This window comes from Salvelinus fontinalis, chromosome 39 (assembly GCF_029448725.1).
Source record: "Salvelinus fontinalis isolate EN_2023a chromosome 39, ASM2944872v1, whole genome shotgun sequence".
NCBI classification, from domain to species: Eukaryota; Metazoa; Chordata; class Actinopteri; order Salmoniformes; family Salmonidae; genus Salvelinus; species Salvelinus fontinalis.
In genome coordinates this window covers 7,447,282-7,466,566 of record NC_074703.1, presented here as the reverse complement: position 1 = coordinate 7,466,566, position 19,285 = coordinate 7,447,282, and the positions used below count along the sequence as shown (strand labels likewise).

At 44.1% G+C, this 19,285-nt stretch overlaps 1 protein-coding gene across 3 annotated transcripts in view; it reads right to left on the bottom strand.

The window, feature by feature from the left end:
• Window positions 1-19,285, bottom strand: part of LOC129838664 (ankyrin repeat and sterile alpha motif domain-containing protein 1B-like) — a 245,952-nt gene that overhangs the window by 132,340 nt on the left and 94,327 nt on the right. For all 3 annotated transcript variants that reach the window (XM_055905781.1, XM_055905783.1, XM_055905784.1), the window contains exon 10: window positions 9,892-10,034. In XM_055905781.1, coding sequence (XP_055761756.1) covers window positions 9,892-10,034 — 143 coding nt within the window. The remainder of the gene's footprint in view (window positions 1-9,891; window positions 10,035-19,285) is intronic.

The window sequence follows — 19,285 nt, the reverse complement described above, 5'->3', positions numbered from 1 at the left end:
AACTTATTTTGTGACTTGTTAAGCACCTTTTTACTACTGAACTTATTTAGGCCTACCATAACAAAGAGGTTGAATACTTACTGACCCATTACATTTCAGTTTTTAATTTTTAATTAATTTCTAAAACATTTAGAAAAATATCCACTACCGTTCAAAAGTTTGGGGTCACTTAGAAATGTCCTTGTTTTTGAAAGAAAAGCACATTTTGTTGTCCATAATAACATCACATTAGAAAGAGGAGTGGGAGGCCCCGGTGCACAACTGAGCAAGAGGACAAGTACATTAGAGTGTCTAGTTTGAGAAACAGATGCCTCACAAGTCCTCAACTGGCAGCTTCATTAAATAGTACCTGCAAAACACAAGCCTCAACGTCAACAGTGAAGAGGCGACTCCGGGATGCTGGCCTTCTAGGCAGAGTTACAAAGAAAATGCAATATCTCAGACTGGCCAATAAAAAGAAAATATGTGCACAAGAACACAGACACTGGACAGAGGAACTATGTCTAGAAGGCCAGCATCCCGGAGTCGCCTCTTCACTGTTGATGTTGAGACTGGTGTTTTGCGGGTACTATCTTATGAAGCTGCCAATTGAGGACTTGTGAGGCGTGTGTTTCTCAAAATAGACACTAACGTACTTGTCCTCTTGCACCGGGACCTCCCACTCTTTCTATTCTGGTTAGAGCCAGTTTGCGCTGTTCTGTGAAGGGAGTAGTACACAGCGTTGTATGAGATCTTCAGTTTCTTGTCAATTTCTTGCATGGAATAGCCTTCATTTCTCAAAACAAGAATAGACTGACGAGTTTCAGAAGAAAGTTCTTTGTTTCTGGCCATTTTGAGCCTGTAATCGAACCAACAAATACTGATGCTCCAGATACTCAACTAGTCCAAATAAGGCCAGTTTTATTGCTTCTTTAATCAGAACAACAGTTTTTGGCTATGCTATCATAATTGCAAAAGAGTTTTCTAATGATCAATTAGCCTTTCAAAATGATAAACTACGATTAGCTAACACAACGTGCCATTGGAACACAGGAGTGATGGTTGCTGATAATGGGCCTCTGTACGCCTATGTAGATATTCCATTAAAAATCTGCCGTTTCCAGCTACAATAGTCATTTACAACATTAACAATGTCTACACTGTATTTCTGATCAATTTGATGTTATTTTTATGGACAAAAAAATTGCTTTTCTTTCAAAAACAAGGACATTTCTAAGTGACCCCAACCTGTTGAACGGTAGTGTAACTCCACTTTGACATTATGGGCTATTGTGTGTAGGCCAGTGACAAAACAATCTCAATTTAATCAAGACAACAAAATGGAGAAAAAGTCAAGGGGTATTAATACTTTCTGAAGGCACAAAAGACACACACACACAAAATTGCATTTATTATCTGGGCCCCAGCAGGACACACCTAATCAGGGGCATCGGGAATCACTCACAACTCACAGCACTCTGACAGGATAGGTCAGCTGTCATTGAGCCATGTCTGTACCAATCAGATATGAAGAGGGATATGCAAAGTGAATTCCTGAACAGCGGAGGAGAGAGAGTGTGGTGGACTTAGTGTTGGTTAGCATTAGCCTGGGAAAGTGTCGGTGAGTGGTGAAGGTAGCGTTGGTTAGCACCTTAGCCTGGACCAGTCTGTGAGTGTTGGAGTTAGCATTCGTTAGCACTTTAGCCTGGACCAGTGTCTGTGAGTGGTGGAGTTAGCGTTGGTTAGCGTGTTAGCCTGTACCAGTCTGGGCATTGGAGTGAGCATTCATTAGCGCCTGGACCAGTCTTTGTGTGTGTTGGAGTTAGCATACAGTTGGTTAACGCTAGCCTGGATCTGTTTCAGCAGCGGTGTAGTCTCAACTCCCCAGGGCCTTTGACACCCTAATGGGTGTGAAATCAAAACCTTAATCAGTCAGACTCCCCACCCGCAAACACCCACACCCACCAATTATGAAAACTAGCTTAGCAAAATCAGAAGTCTTTCTCACAGTTACACAATCTAAAATGGTGCCTATTACCAGTCAGTTCTAGCTGAGACAGTAGACAGCAGTGTGTTTCAGCTACAATGTTCTAAAGGGACAAGGGGCAGAGGCAGGTCTGTCTGCTGATTGGCCGGTACTAGGAGTGAAGTGACCTGGGTAATGGCAGGGTGGAGACGTTCCCTGTCGGCTCGTTAGTAAGTACCTGGCAGAAGGTCACTCTACTATCCTCTCTCACTCTGCCGCTCTCTGCCACTCTCGCTCTCCCTGTCACTCTTACTCTCCATCTGTATCTATCACTTTCTCTCTGTCAGTCACGCTGCCTCCCTTGCAACTTCTCTTTACTTAATTATTTTTTTCCTCTAATTCTCTCTCTCACTGAAACTCCGTTGCCCTCTCTCCCTCTCTCCACTATCTATCTCCCTCTCATCCACTATCTATCTCCCTCTCATCCACTATCTATCTCCCTCTCATCCACTATCTATCTCCCTCTCATCCACTATCTATCTCCCTCTCATCCACTATCTATCTCCCTTACTCCCACTATCTATCTCCCTCTCTCCCACTATCTATCTCCCTCTCATATCCACTATCTATCTCCCTCTCATATCCACTATCTATCTCCCTCTCATATCCACTATCTATCTCCCTCTCATATCCACTATCTATCTCCCTCTCATATCCACTATCTATCTCCCTCTCATCCACTATCTATCTCCCTCTCATCCACTATCTATCTCCCTCTCATCCACTATCTATCTCCCTCTCATCCACTATCTATCTCCCTCTCATCCACTATCTATCTCCCTCTCATCCACTATCTATCTCCCTCTCTCCCACTATCTATCTCCCTCTCATCCACTATCTATCTCCCTCTCATCCACTATCTATCTCCCTCTCATCCACTATCTATCTCCCTCTCATCCACTATCTATCTCCCTCTCATCCACTATCTATCTCCCTCTCATCCACTATCTATCTCCCTCTCATCCACTATCTATCTCCCCCTCATCCATTATCTATCTCCCTCTCATCCATTATCTATCTCCCTCTCATCCATTATCTATCTCCCTCTCATCCACTATCTATCTCCCTCTCATCCACTATCTATCTCCCTCTCATCCACTATCTATCTCCCTCTCATCCACTATCTATCTCCCTTTCATCCATTATCTATCTCCCTTTCATCCATTATCTATCTCCCTTTCATCCATTATCTATCTCCCTCTCATCCACTATCTCCCTCTCATCCACTATCTATCTCCCTCTCATCCACTATCTATCTCCCTCTCATCCACTATCTATCTCCCTCTCATCCACTATCTATCTCCCTCTCATCCACTATCTATCTCCCTCTCATCCACTATCTATCTCCCTCTCATCCACTATCTATCTCCCGCTCAGTCCCATTAAAGCACTTAGTCTTTCACCGTCTTTCTCTTGTCTTTCCACTCTCCCTTCCACAATCTGCCGCCAAACCAAACAGAGATAATCGCAGTTCATTGATCATGGTGTGTGTGTGTGTGTGTGTGTGTGTGTATGTGTGTGTGTGTTTGAGCAGCACGGTCTGTAAACACAACCCCAGTGGATCAGTGATTGATGTTTTTTTTAAATGTTTTATTTAACCTTTATTTAACTAGGCAAGTCAGTTAAGAACAACTTCTTATTTACATTGACGGCCTAGGAACAGTGGGTTAACTGCCTTGTTCAGGGGCAGAACGACAGATTTTTACCTTGTCAGCTCAGGGATTCGATCCAGCAACCTTTCGGTTACTGGACCAATGCTCTAATCACTAGGCTACCTGCCATGTCTAGTTGCCTAATAACAGATTGATGAACTTTAAATGGCAAAGTGATTGTGTGTGTGGGTGCACGTGTGTGCGTGCGTATGTCTTCGCCTGCTTGAAAGACGAAGGGGAAATGGAGACGCTGAGACACGGATTATATCAAATCACCCCCCTCCCCCCCTCCACATGTTGTTACATTACAGCCTTATTCTAAAATGGATTAAATTGTTTTTTTACCTCATCAATCTACACACAATACCCCATCATGACAAAGCAAAAGCAGGTTTTTCAAACATTTAGCTCATTCTTTTTTTTTTTTACCCAAGTTAAATATTACATTTACATAAGTATTCAAACCCTTTACTCAGTACTTTGTTGAAGCACCTTTGGCAGCGATTACAGCCTCGAGTCTGGGTATGACGCTACAAGCTTGGCACACCTGTATTTGGGGAGTTTATCCCATTCTTCTCTGCAGATCCCCTCAAGCTCTGTCAGGTTGGATGGGGAGCATCGCTGCACAGCTATTGTCAGGTCTCTCTAGAGATGTTCGATCAGGTTCAAGTCTGGCTGTGTGCTGCCACCACCATGCTTCACAGTGGGATAGTATAGGCCAGCTGATGAGTGGTGTCTGGTTTCCTCCAGATGTGACGCTTGGCATTCAGGCCAAAGAGTTCAATCTTGGTTTCATCAGACCAGAGAATCTTGTTTCTCATGGTCAGAGTCCTTTAGGCCTTTTAGCAAGCAGGCTGTCATGTGCCTTTTACTGAGGAGTGGCATCCATCTGGCCACTCTACCATAAAGGCCTGATACGTGGAGTGCTGCAGAGGTGGTTGTCCTTCTGGAAGGTTCTCCCATCTCTAAAAAGGAACTCTGGAGCTCTGTCAGAGTAACCATCAGGTTCTTGGTCATCTCCCTGACCAAGGCCGTTCTCCCTCGATTGCTCAATTTGGGCGGGCAGCCAGCTGTAGGAAGAGTCTTGACGATTCCAAACTTCCTCCATTTAAGAATGATGGAGGCCACTGTGTTCTTGCGGACCTTCAATGCTGGAGACATCTTTTGGTACCCTTCCCCAGATCTGTGCCTTGACACAATCCTGTCTCTTAGCTCTATGGACAATTCCTTCGACCTCATGGCTTGGTTTTTGCTCTGACATGCACTGTCAACTGTGGAACCTTATCTAGACAGGTGTGTACCTTTCCAAATTATGCTGAATCAATTGAATTTACCACAGGTGGACTGCAATCAAGTTGAGATATTTCTACAAGGATGATCAATGGAAACAAGATGCACCTGAACTCAATTTCAAGTCTCATAGCAAAGGGTCTGAATACTTATGTAAATAAGGTATTTCTGTTTTTATTTTTAATACATTTGCTACCGTGCGATAGCAGAGAGAACAGTCTATGACTAGGGTGGCTGGAGTCTTTGACAGTTTTTAGGGCCTTCCTTTGACAATGCCTGGTATAGAGGTTCTGGATGGCAGGAAGCTTGGCCCTAGTGATGTACTGGGCCATCCACACTACCCTTTGTAGTGCCTTGCGGTCTGAGGCCTAGCAGTTGCCATACCAGGCAATGATGCAACCAGTCAGGATGCTCTCGATTGAGCAGTTGTAGAACCTTTTGAGGATCTGAGGACCCATGCCAAACCTTTTCAGTCTCCTGAGGGGGAATAGGCTTTGTTGTGCCCTCTTCACGTCGTGCCCTCTTATCTGCATACCATGCTTCTACATCCACTCAACCTCTCAATGTCACATATATCTACGTCTAATCTATAGTATGCACAGGCAGACAGGCAAGTCTGCCTTATCAACACTCTGCCGTGTGTCTGTCTGTTTGAGATGGGGAGCGTGTGTGTGTTCACACGTTTGTGTGTAACTGTGTTATCTCCAATACTTCCAGGTATAACCAGTGTCTCATCTGGACATGGTAGATCACTGCAGCTGGAGAGAGAGACTGGCAGCACAACAGGAGATAGAAGACTAAGGTTTATCAGGGAAATGTCTCAAGGAAGGCATCAAAGGTCTACATACATGTGTGCGATCGAGCACACACACAAGGTCTCAATATCCCTGATAACCAGCCCATGCTATCTGTGCATCACCAGTGTGTTTGGAGAGAGAGAAGACATCAGTCTGAGAAATGAACCAGAGGGGAGAGAGAGAGAAAAGGACAGAACGAGAGATTGGGATGGAGGAGCAGTCAGGTAACTCGAGATCCAAGGGGTTATTCGACGTGCGTCCAGGTCCCAGGACGTCAGGAGATGCTTTCAAAACGGTCACTAGGGGCAACAGTGCACACTATTATCATCAAGTAGGGTTGTGGGTTGCTAGGGAGGTGGGGTTGGCGAATGGGCTCTCTTCCCCTAACCATTCTGAATTAATGCCTAAACTTAAGCATTGAGAGGTTTGAGCAAGCAGGAAATTAGTGTGTGTGAGTGGCATCGTGTGCATATGGTGTGTGTGTCTGTGTATATGTGTGTGTGTGTATGTACAGTTGAAGTCAGAAGTTTACATACACCTTAGCCAAATACATTTAAACTCATTTTTTCTCAATTCCTGACATTTATTCCTCGTAAAGATTCTCTGTCTTAGGTCAGTTAGGATCACCACTTTATTTTAAGTATGTGAAATGTCAGAATAATTGTTGAGAGAATGATTTAATTCAGCTTTTATTTCTTCATCACATTCACAGTGGGTCAGAAGATTACATACACTCAATTAGTATTTGGTAGCATTGCCTTTCAATTGTTTAACTTGGGTCAAATGTTTCGGCTAGCCTTCCACAAGCTTCCCACAATAAGTTGGGTGAATTTTGGCTCATTCCTCCTGACAGAGCTGGTGTAACTGAGTCAGGTTTGTAGGCCTCCTTGCTGGCACACGCTTTTTCAGTTCTGCCCACAAATTTTCTATAGGATTGAGGTCAGGGCTTTGTGATGGACACTCCGATACCTTGACTTTGTTGTCCTTAAGCCATTTTGCCACAACTTTAGAAGTATGGTTGGGGTCATTGTCCATATGGAAGACCCATTTGTGACCAAGCTTTAACTTCCTGACTGATGTCTTGAGATGTTGCTTCAATATATCCACATAATTTTCCTTCCTCATGATGTCATCTATTTTAAGTGCACCAGTCCCTCTTGCAGCAAAGCACCCCCACAACATGATGCTGCCACCCCCATACTTCACGGTTGGGATGGTGTTCTTCGGCTTGCAAGCCTCCCCCTTTTTCCTCCAAACATAACGATGGTCATTATGGCCAAACAGTTCTATTTCTGTTTCATCAGACCAGAGGACATTTCTCCAAAAAGTACGATCTTTGTCTCCATGTGCAGTTGCAAACCGTAGTCTGGCTTTTTTATGATGGTTTTGGCGTAGTGGCTTCTTCCTTGCTGAGTGGCCTTTCAGGTTATGTCGATATAGGACTTGTTTTACTATGGATAGAGATACTTTTGAACCTGTTTCCTCCAGCATCTTCACAAGGTCCTTTGCTGTTGTTCTGGGATTGATTTGCACTTTTTGCACCAAAGTACGTTCATCTACAGGAGACAGAACGCATCTCCTTCCTGAGCAGTATGACGGCTGCGTGGTCCCATGGTGTTTATCCTTGCATACTATTGATTGTACAGATGAACGTGGTACCTTCAGTCGTTTGGAAATTGCTCCCAAGGATGAACCAGACTTGTGGAGGTCTACAATTTATTTTCTGAGGTCTTGGCTGATTTCCACATGATGTCAAGCAAAGAGCCACTGAGCTGAGTTTGAAGGTAGGCCTTGAAATACATCCACAGGCACACCTCCAATTGACTCAAATTATGTCAATTAGCCTATCGGAAGCTTCTAAAGCCATTACATAATTCTCTGGAATTTTACAAGCTGCTTAAAGGCACAGTCAACTTAGTGTGTGTAAACTTCTGACCCACTGGAATTGTGATACAGTGAATTATAAGTGAAATAATCTGTCTTTAAACAATTGTTGGAAAAATTACTTGTGGTATGCACAATGTAGATGCCCTAACAGACTTGCCAAAACTATAGTTTGTTAACAAGAAATGTGTGGAGTGGTTGAAAAACGATTTTTAACAACTCTAACCTAAGTGTATGTAAACTTCCGACTTCAACTGTATCTGTGTGTGTATATATATATATATGCGTGTGTAGAAGCAACATGCCCAGTGGGGTGTCATCACAGGGTGGTGTCTAGTACTGTCTGGTAACAACAACACCCATAACCCTGTCTCCCCAACCATGAGGTGTGTCATGGGTTCACTTTATCACCACACACACACACACACACACACACACACACACACACACACACACACACACACACACACACACACACACACACACACACGGCTTAGCAGTGAAGTCAGACATTTAGCCAGTGGGGTGTAGGAACAGCGGTACGGCCTAAAGTCTTCAGATCATTGAGATGATAACACCCCTGACAAAGACTTACAGACAGACACACACCACAAATCTCCCCTCTTTATCTTCTCATCCCTTTGTCACATCCCTCCTCTGCTCCTGTCTTCTCCCGTCAGAGATCAAGAGTTTTGGGGATCTAACATGTCCAGATGGCAGAACAGATCAGAAAGGAGAATAAAGAACAACAAGAACAAAAGGTATTCACATCGTCTAGTCGGAAGCTTCTTGCATGTCGGACAAAACCCCCTTAGATACTGATCTAATGTCTGTTTTTCTATTCCCTCCCCTATGGTTACAATTAGAATTTAGGGAGGGTAAGCTGATCCTAGATCTGTCCCCAAGAGCACCAGTTTTTATTTATTTAGAATGTTTTATTTAACCTTTATTTAACTAGGCAAGTCAGTTAAGAACAAACTCTTATTTACAATGACGGCCTACACTGGTCAAACCCGGACGATGCTGGGCCAATTGTGCGCCGCCCTATGGGACACCCAATCACGGCCGGTTGTGATACAGCCAGTGTTTAAGCTCTATTGACTACACAGACTGTATTACACAACAAATGAGCCAGAGGGAGCAATGATATGAAAATAAATAAAGTTTCAAGAATGAATCATGGAATCTAATACTCTAGCTTGTTATTAGGCTGGTGTATATTCTGCTCTTTAATTGTGTATTTCACTCTGAGAACACATAGCAGTAGCAGGGAATGCCTGCTAAATATAAATATGCAAATGTAAACATTGAAAATAGTCAATGTGTGTTTGTGAGTGAGGTAGATATTGAAATCTGCTGCAGCAACCGTAAACTCTTGCCTTCAACTCAACTCCTGCCAGGCGCCAAGTATTCCTTCACACTACAATGGTGTGTGTGTGTGTGTGTGTGTGTGTGTGTGTGTGTGTGTGTGTGTGTGTGTGTGTGTGTGTGTGTGTGTGTGTGTGTGTGTGTGTGTGTGTGTGTGTGTGTGATACTAGCATCACACTGCAATGGAAAAATGAAGAGAGAGAAAGAGAGATGAGAGAGAGATACAGAGAGAGCAAGAGAGAGAGATACAAAGATAGATAGGAATAGAAAGAGAGGGGGAGAGAGAGAGAGAGAGCGCGAGAGAGAAAGAAAGAAAGAGAGATACAAAGAGAGAGATGAGAGTGAAAGAAAGTGAAAGAAAAAGAGAGATGAGAGATACAGAGAGAGAAAAATATAGAGAAAGAGCGAAAGAGAGATACAAAGAGAGAGATGAGAGAGGAATAAAGAGAGAAAGAAAGAAAGCGAAAGAAAAAGAGAGAGATGAGAGAGATACAACGAGATAGAGATACAAAGAGAGAGAGAGATACAGAGAGATACAAAGAGGGAGAAATCAAGAGAGAGGTTGTCATGGCGACACGATACATTGAATAAAAACATCACTGTACTAGAATTGCATATTCTTCCAATGTGAAAGACCTATTACCTTCTCCTAAGATCACTTTAGAGGTCACAGCTATTTGTGGTCCCACATCCCCACACAGCTTCACTCAACCAAATACACCATTCACCTTGTGTGTGTGTGTGTGTGTGTGTGTGTGTGTGTGTGTGTGTGTGTGTGTGTGTGTGTGTGTGTGTGTGTGTGTGTGTGTGTGTGTGTGTGTGTGTGTGTGTGTGTGTGTGTGTGTGTGTGTGTGTGTGTGTGGGGCGCGGGGGAGGTTTACATTATGTGGCTCACCTGTGGGCGGATGACTCTGTCAATGCTCTTCAGGGCAGTGTCTGGGGAAGGGGGAGAGCAGTCTGGAGTAGGCCCCGTCGGTGAGGAGCTGTTCCTATGGTTACACAGCTCCGGCTCAGTCACCGTCACCTGGGGAGAGTGGCCTTGAAAGAGAGACAGAGAGAGAGAGGGGGGTGAAGAGAGAGAGACAAGAGAAGGGGGGTAGATTTAATTAAGCCTGGATCAAACGAAGAGCAATCCAAACAGAGAGATAGAAGAGCAGGTATCCACGGAGGGTCAAGGCTGCAATGCATTTCCACTGGAGTTCGTTCAGATGTGAACCTCAGATGTGGCAGCTGCCATGTGTGCTCAAATGGCCAACCTTACACTGAGCACATCTTTCTGTCTTAAATGTCTCACACACAGACAGACAGACAGACAGACAGACAGACAGACAGACAGACAGACAGACAGACAGACAGACAGACAGACAGACAGACAGACACACCTCTGAAGGAGTGAGAGAGGAAAGAGTGGCCTGACGAGGACTCAGATGTCAGAGTTGATTTCCCCAGTCTGTGATCAATTAGGGAGAAAATAAGAAACTGAGAGGGAGGAGAGGAAAGAGAGGGAGGGGAAACGAGTGCAGAGGGTGGACAGAATCTAATTTCTCACCCACATTAAAGGGAAAAACCATCCATTTCAATCACCAGCCAACAAGAGAGACGTACACACACTCCCCACAAGTGTGTGTGTGTGTGTATGTGTGTCCGTGCACCTGTAGTCTATCCGTCAGTCCTTGTCGTGCTACACAAAAGTACAGACGCTCAAATATTTGTTCAATTATACCTTGACACAGACATGAGGTCATTAAAGATCCCATGGCACTTATCGTAAGAGTAGGGGTGTTAACCCCGGTGTCCTGGCTAAATTCCCAATCTGGCCCTCAAACCATCATGGTCACCTAATAATCCCCAGTTTACAATTGGCTCATTCATCCCCCTCCTCTACCCTGGAACTATTCCCCAGGTCGTTGCTGCAAATGAGAACGTGTTCTCAGTCAACTTACCTGGTAAAATAACGGTAAAATAAATAAAAAAAATAAATAAAAAATGGGGAATCACACAGAGGTATCCTTCTCAAGAGGACCAGGGGGATATGTTATCTCCCGGGTCAAAACAAAAATGTGGCCTAATGAGGTACGTGTAGTAATTAGTAGCATTCTGTGTTCTCCCATGCAAAAGTGATTGCTTTTGATAAAAACACTTCTCTGCCTTTCCAATGAAAAATGATTAGGAAATGTTTTTATACAGTACCTGTCAAGAGTTTGGACACACCTGCTCATTCCAGGGTTTTTCTTTATTTTTACAATTTTCTATATTGTAGAATAATAGTGAAGACATCAAAACTATGAAATAACACATATGGAATCATGTGTGTAAAGCTGTCATGAAGGCAAAGGGTGGCTACTTTGAAGAATCTAAAATCTAAAATATATTTTGATTAGTTAAACACCTTTTTGATTACTAAATGATTTCATATGTGTTATTTCATAGCTGTGATGTCTTCACTATTATTCTACAATGTATAAAATAGTAAAAATAAAGAAGAACCCTTGAATGAGTAGGCGTCCAAACTTTTGACTGGTCCTGTAGAGCTACAGTCCTGTAGGTTTTAACTCCAACCCTGCTCCTGGAGAGATACAGTCCTGTAGGTTTTAACTCCAACCCTGTTCCTGGAGAGATACAGTCCTGTAGGTTTTAACTCCAACCCTGTTCCTGGAGATCTACAGTCCTGTAGGTTTTAACTCCAACCCTGTTCCTGGAGAGCTACCATCCTGTAGGTTTTAACTCCAACCCTGTTCCTTTAGAGCTACAGTCCTGTAGGTTTTAACTGCAACCCTGTTCCTGTAGAGCTACAGTCCTGTAGGTTTTAACTCCAACCCTGTTCCTGTAGAGCTACAGTCCTGTAGGTTTTAACTCCAACCCTGTTCCTGGAGAGATACAGTCCTGTAGGTTTTAACTCCAACCCTGTTCCTGTAGAGCTACAGTCCTGTAGGTTTTAACTCCAACCCTGTTCCTGGAGAGATACCGTCCTGTAGGTTTTAACTCCAACCCTGTTCCTGGAGAGATACCGTCCTGTAGGTTTTAACTCCAACCCTGTTCCTGGAGAGCTACAGTCCTTTAGGTTTTAACTCCAACCCTGTTCCTGGAGAGCTACAATCCTGTAGGTTTTAACTCCAACCCTGTTCCTGTAGAGCTACAGTCCTGTAGGTTTTAACTCCAACCCTGTTCCTGTAGAGCTACAGTCCTGTAGGTTTTAACTCCAACCCTGTTCCTGGAGAGATACAGTCCTGTAGGTTTTAACTCCAACCCTGTTCCTGGAGAGATACAGTCCATTAGGTTTTAACTCCAACCCTGTTCCTGGAGAGCTACAGTCCTGGAGGTTTTAACTCCAACCCTGTTCCTGGAGAGCTGCCATCCTGTAGGTTTTAACTCCAACCCTGTTCCTGTAGAGCTACAGTCCTGTAGGTTTTAACTCCAACCCTGTTCCTGGAGAGCTACAGTCCTGTAGGTTTCAACTCCAACCCTGTTCCTGGAGAGCTACAGTCCTTTAGGTTTTAACTCCAACCCTGTTCCTGGAGAGCTACAGTCCTGGAGGTTTTAACTCCAACCCTGTTCCTGGAGAGCTACAGTCCTGTAGGTTTTAACTCCAACCCTATTCCTGGAGAGATACAGTCCTGTAGGTTTTAACTCCAACCCTGTTCCTGTAGAGCTACAATCCTGTAGGTTTTAACTCCAACCCTGTTCCTGGAGAGATACAGTCCTGTAGGTTTTAACTCCAACCCTGTTCCTGGAGAGATACAGTCCTGTAGATTTTAACTCCAACCCTGTTCCTGGAGAGATACAGTCAAGTAGGTTTTAACTCCAACCCTGTTCCTGGAGAGCTACAGTCCTGTAGGTTTTAACTCCAACCCTGTTCCTGGAGAGCTACCATCCTGTAGGTTTTAACTCCAACCCTGTTCCTGTAGAGCTACAGTCCTGTAGGTTTTAACTCCAACCCTGTTCCTGGAGAGCTACAGTCCTGTAGGTTTTAACTCCAACCCTGTTCCTGTAGAGCTACAGTCCTGTAGGTTTTAACTCCAACCCTGTTCCTGGAGAGCTACAGTCCTGTAGGTTTTAACTCCAACCCTGTTCCTGGAGAGATACCGTCCTGTAGGTTTTAACTCCAACCCTGTTCCTGGAGAGATACCGTCCTGTAGGTTTTAACTCCAACCCTGTTCCTGGAGAGCTACAGTCCTTTAGGTTTTAACTCCAACCCTGTTCCTGGAGAGCTACCATCCTGTAGGTTTTAACTCCAACCCTGTTCCTGTAGAGCTACAGTCCTGTAGGTTTAACTCCAACCCTATTCCTGGAGAGATACCGTCCTGTAGGTTTTAACTCCAACCCTGTTCCTGTAGAGCTACAGTCCTGTAGGTTTTAACTCCAACCCTGTTCCTGTAGAGCTACAGTCCTGTAGGTTTTAACTCCAACCCTGTTCCTGGAGAGATACAGTCCTTTAGGTTTTAACTCCAACCCTGTTCCTGGAGAGCTACAGTCCTGGAGGTTTTAACTCCAACCCTGTTCCTGGAGAGCTGCCATCCTGTAGGTTTTAACTCCAACCCTGTTCCTGTAGAGCTACAGTCCTGTAGGTTTTAACTCCAACCCTGTTCCTGGAGAGCTACAGTCCTGTAGGTTTTAACTCCAACCCTGTTCCTGGAGAGATACAGTCCTGTAGGTTTTAACTCCAACCCTGTTCCTGGAGAGCTACAGTCCTGTAGGTTTTAACTCCAACCCTGTTCCTGGAGAGCTACAGTCCTGTAGGTTTTAACTCCAACCCTGTTCCTGTAGAGTTACAGTCCTGTAGGTTTTAACTCCAACCCTGTTCCTGGAGAGCTACAGTCCTGTAGGTTTTAACTCCAACCCTGTTCCTGGAGAGATACAGTCCTGTAGGTTTTAACTCCAACTCTAATCTAGAGCAGATAATAATGAGCTGGTTGTTAACCTGAATCAGGTCAGTTACAACTGGGGTTGGAGCGAAAACCTACAGGAGGGCAGCGCTCCATCAACAGGGTTGTAGAGCCATGTCCTAACGTATTGCACAAGTTGACTGCAGGCATTTACTGAAAAAGTAACAACAAATATATAACATCAAATCACATTGTATTGGTCACATACATATATTTAGCAGATGTTATTGCGGGTGTAGTGAAATGCTTATTACTAAAATATAAACTCAGCAAAAAAAGAAACGTTCTCTCACTGTCAACTGCGGTTATTTTCAGCAAACTTAACATGTGTAAGTATTTGTATGAACATAACAAGATTCAACAACTGAGCCATAAACTCAACAAGTTCCACAGACATGTGACTAACAGAAATTGAATAATGTGTCCCTGAACAAAGGGGGGGTCAAATTCAAAAGTAACAGTCAGTATATGCTGTGGCCACAAGCTGCATTAAGTACTGCAGTGATTAATGGTTATTTGGATTTTTACGAATTATCTTTTTTTATTTTATTTTATTTTACCGTTATTTTACCAGGTAAGTTTTTGTTTTGACCCGGGAGATAACATATCCCCCTGGTCCTCTTGAGAAGGATACCTCTGTGTGATTCCCCATTTTTTATTTTATTTTATTTTACCGTTATTTTACCAGGTAAGTTGACTGAGAACACGTTCTCATTTGCAGCAACGACCTGGGGAATAGTTACAGGGGAGAGGAGGGGGATGAATGAGCCAATTGTAAACTGGGGATTATTAGGTGACCATGATGGTTTGAGGGCCAGATTGGGAATTTAGCCAGGACACCAGGGTTAACACCCCTACTCTTACGATAAGTGCCATGGGATCTTTAATGACCTCAGAGAGTCAGGACACCCGTTTAACGTCCCATCCGAAAGACAGGGATCTGAAAAAGGGGCGTTTCTTTTTTTGCTGAGTTTATATTGAAATGTATAAAACAATTATAAGAAATTGTTTCAATAGTATTGACGGTATAGAAAAAGTCCCATCTGGACATCGAAGCCAGTTCCATCCACTGCATTTTTCTGTTGTTCCACTCTAATCAGGGACTGATGGAGAACAGGGACACCAGGTAGGTGCAATTAATGTATCAGATAGAACAGAAAACCAGTAGGTTCTGGACCTCCTATGGTAAGTGTTGAATACCCCTCGTACATACAGTATACCAAACCTATCTGGGAGGAAGAAAGTGTTTGTATGAGAAGATAGGTAGAGAAACAAAGAGGGAGAGAGACAGAGAGCGACAGACATAGAGAGGGGGGGGGGGCGATCAGAGGGATAAATATAAACAGATATAGTATTTTCTATTTTCTTGTAGAGTAAATAAGCCTGTCAGCACTGATGCTTGACGTGGGGGTGTGTGTGTCACAAAGACAGTCTGAGGGAGGGAGGTAGTTGATGGGAGATGTAGCGAGATGTAGAGAAAGAGCAGGCTATATAAGATAGAGAGATACAGCAGAGAGAGGAACGAGAGGGAGGGAGGAAGAAAGTGTTTGTATGAGAGAGAGAGAGAGAGAGAGAGAGAGAGAGAGAGAGAGAGAGAGAGAGAGAGAGAGAGAGAGAGAGAGAGAGAGAGAGAGAGAGAGAGAGAGAGAGAGAGAGAGAGAGAGAGAGAGAGAATGGCGATCAGAGGTATAAATATAGACAGATATGGTATTTTCCTGTAGAGTAAATAAGCCTGTCAGCACTGATGATTGATGAGAGGGTGTGTGTGTGTGTTACAAAGACAGTCTGTGTGTTAGCAGGACAGACAGACCAATGCCATACCCCATTAACCAATTACAGTTAAGCTCCCACTAACGTGTCGCATAATGCACCAATTACAGGTCTGCCTCTCAACGCTACATCTCATACAGGATTGTCCTTCAGTGTCGAATGTGCAACAAAACAACATGCTATAGTACACACACACGCACACACACACACACACGAGAGAATAGGCTTGAGAACCTCCAACCGGACAGGAGGAGAGGGGGAGCCCAGATACTTCACACCCAGGAAAAGAGCATCCAAACTGGACTTCCAGAGAGCGAAACCCCCTCTCTCTGGAACTATCCTAACACAGCTTGACATGACACAGCAAAACAAAAGATTGCACCACAACTGGGCACCTGAAAAAACGCTAACACACACACACTCTTTTCTCTGTCTTTATCGGTGTGTCCACACTTGAACTTTAACCTATGAAAGTTCTCCGATGTGAAAAACATTTCAGAGATGTGCTATCTTGCCCTAGTGATACCGCACCATAGCAATCTAAAACCATTTCAGAGATGTGCTATCTTGCCCTAGTGATACCGCACCATAGCAATCTAAAACCATTTCAGAGATGTGCTATCTTGCCCTAGTGATACCGCACCATAGCAATCTAAAACCATTTCAGAGATATGCTATCTTGCCCTAGTGATACCGCACCATAGCAATCTAAAACCATTTCAGAGATGTGCTATCTTGCCCTAGTGATACCGCACCATAGCAATCTAAAACCATTTCAGAGATATGCTATCTTGCCCTAGTGATACCGCACCATAGCAATCTAAAACCATTTCAGAGATGCGGTATCACTAGGGCAAGATAGCACACCAGAGCAATCTAAAACCATTTCAGAGATGTGCTATTATCTTGGCCTTTTTCATATCACAGATCAGTGGTTCTCAGACGGATTTGGAAGTTTTCTTGTGAGTAACCAAGTAAACAAAAACAAAGTTTCAAGCCAGGATCTGCCGCTGAAGGAATAAGCCTTGAGCTAAAAGTTTGCAGACTTTATTCCAACAATTTTGATGTTTAAAAAATAAATAAAAAATTGAACAATTGCTGGAGACCCACAGGGTGTGTATGGTTTTGTTCCAGTCTTGCACTAATTAACAACTGCTTCAACTTATGATCAAACAGCTGACTGTCATAAATCATTCAACTCCGATCCAAGTATACCTTAGGTACTTCAAGGTTGAGTTGATATGTTTTGCTCAGTAGAAGCATAGGTATTAGCATAGTAATATTGTATAGGCTGTGTTCAAACCTTGTCTGCCCTCTTGATATGAAAAGCATATTGTACCATCTGTCTCCTACCGTTTGGTCTCATGATCATTTGACTGTGTTCAGCCTTGCCATACTGATAATAATATCCATCTTGGTAGTATTCCACAACCCCAGCCTCTGTCTCTAGAGATATATGGTGTTGACTGTATGCATGAACACAGGTGGTTGGTCAATTAGATGTGAATATTCATGAGCAGTTCACCACTCCTCATTAATGACTCAAACAAAATGGCTGCCAACAAGTGGCGGGGAAAATCTCAGAGCGCGGGAGGGAGGAGTGAAAGTTTGTGTGTGTGTAATGTGTGTGTGTGTGTGTGTGTGTGTATGCCTCACAATACCTCCCACACCCCACCCCTCCTTGCCCCCCTTGCCCATACTCAATGGGGCATGACTGTTCTAATGGCAGAGCCTGGAGAGTTAGTTGTGCTTCTTATTTCGTGTTATTTTGTGTTGTCGTTGGTTAGCACAATTACCCAAATGTCACCTCCAGAGCTTCATCACGGGGGGAAATGGACTGGAACAGAACGACATCTTGGCTTTAGCCTCAGGGAAAGAAGGGAAGGAGGATGAAGGAGGGGGGAGAAGAGAAGAGTGGAAGCATTGGATCGGAGGAAGGGAGGAGTAGATGCTGTGGGAGGGTCAATTGAAAATGAAAGTTTGTGTGTGTGTGTGTGTGTGTGTGTGTGTGTGTGTGTGTGTGTGTGTGTGTGTGTACGCCTGTCTGCGTATATTTGGTGAGTGTGTGTATGTGTGTGGCTGCAGTAGCCCATGTGTTTACCCTTGGAGTCGATAGCCATTACCGCTAACCACTTAGCGGTGATAGCTAGCCGTCTGTCTCCTGCGCTGTACGTGATTGCAGGCCTCTAAGCCTCATCGTCACTATATTAAGACACCCTGCTTTCAAAAGACCCATAATATCCCTGTCTGTGGGCTTCTTTATACGCTGTTAGATTATACAGTATATAAGAGTCCCTTACTATTCTAGCTGTTTGCTAAATGTAACTGCATGGGGACAGATTGCTACTGTGCTGTGTCTTCCCCCCATTGACGTTTCCTGTCGTGCTGAAGAGGTTTAATTATGCAGTATGTGTAGCCTATGTGCTTCTGCAGCACACACAGAGACACAGTGGCTGTGAACGAGCCGTTTGAGGTGATCTTACATTGTGAAGGAGAGAGAGGGGGAGAGAGGGGGAGAGAGAGGGAGAGAGAGAGAGAGAGAGAGAGAGAGAGAGAGAGAGAGAGAGAGAGAGAGAGAGAGAGAGAGAGAGAGAGAGAGAGAGAGAGAGAGAGCGAGAGAGCGAGAGAGCGAGAGAGCGAGAGAGCGAGAGAGCGAGAGAGCGAGAGAGCGAGAGAGCGAGAGAGCGAGAGAGAGAGAGAGAGAGAGAGAGAAAGAGAGATTGAAGAGTACATTTAAGTAGATACACTGACAGGGGAAACTGCAAGGCTAAGACATAATGCATACTGTGAGACAGAAGGGTTCTTTTTGGTGGATGCTACTGACTTAGTCATCTTAGTAGTTCCTATGTCCTCCCTAAGTCGTCCCTAAGTCCCTATGCCCCAGCCAGGTAGGTCTGCAGTAACAGACAGTAAGGAGGTAGATTTGAGATGTAAAAAGTCTTCTCTGTTCATTAAGACCACAGAGGTTTAGAGCCTCCTTAGAGCTGCTGCTGCTTCTGCCAGCTAACTACATCATAGGACAGGTATCTTTCCTTTAAAGCTGCTGCTGCCTGTTGCGCTGCCAACTAACTCTACATCATAGGACAGGTATCTTTCCTTTAAAGCTGCTGCTGCCTGTTGCGCTGCCAGCTAACTCTACATCATAGGACAGGTATCTTTCCTTTAAAGCTGCTGCTGCCAACTAACTCTACATCATAGGACAGGTATCTTTCCTTTAAAGCTGCTGCTGCCAACTAACTCTACATCATAGGACAGGTAGCTTTCCTTTAAAGCTGCTGCTGCCAACTAACTCTACATCATAGGACAGGTATCTTTCCTTTAAAGCTGCTGCTGCCTGTTGCGCTGCCAGCTAACTCTACATCATAGGACAGGTAGCTTTCCTTTAAAGCTGCTGCTGCCAACTAACTCTACATCATAGGACAGGTATCTTTCCTTTAAAGCTGCTGCTGCCTGTTGTGCTGCCAGCTAACTCTACATCATAGGACAGGTATCTTTCCTTTAAAGCTGCTGCTGCCTGTTGTGCTGCCAGCTAACTCTACATCATAGGACAGGTAGCTTTCCTTTAAAGCTGCTGCTGCCAACTAACTCTACATCATAGGACAGGTATCTTTCCTTTAAAGCTGCTGCTGCCTGTTG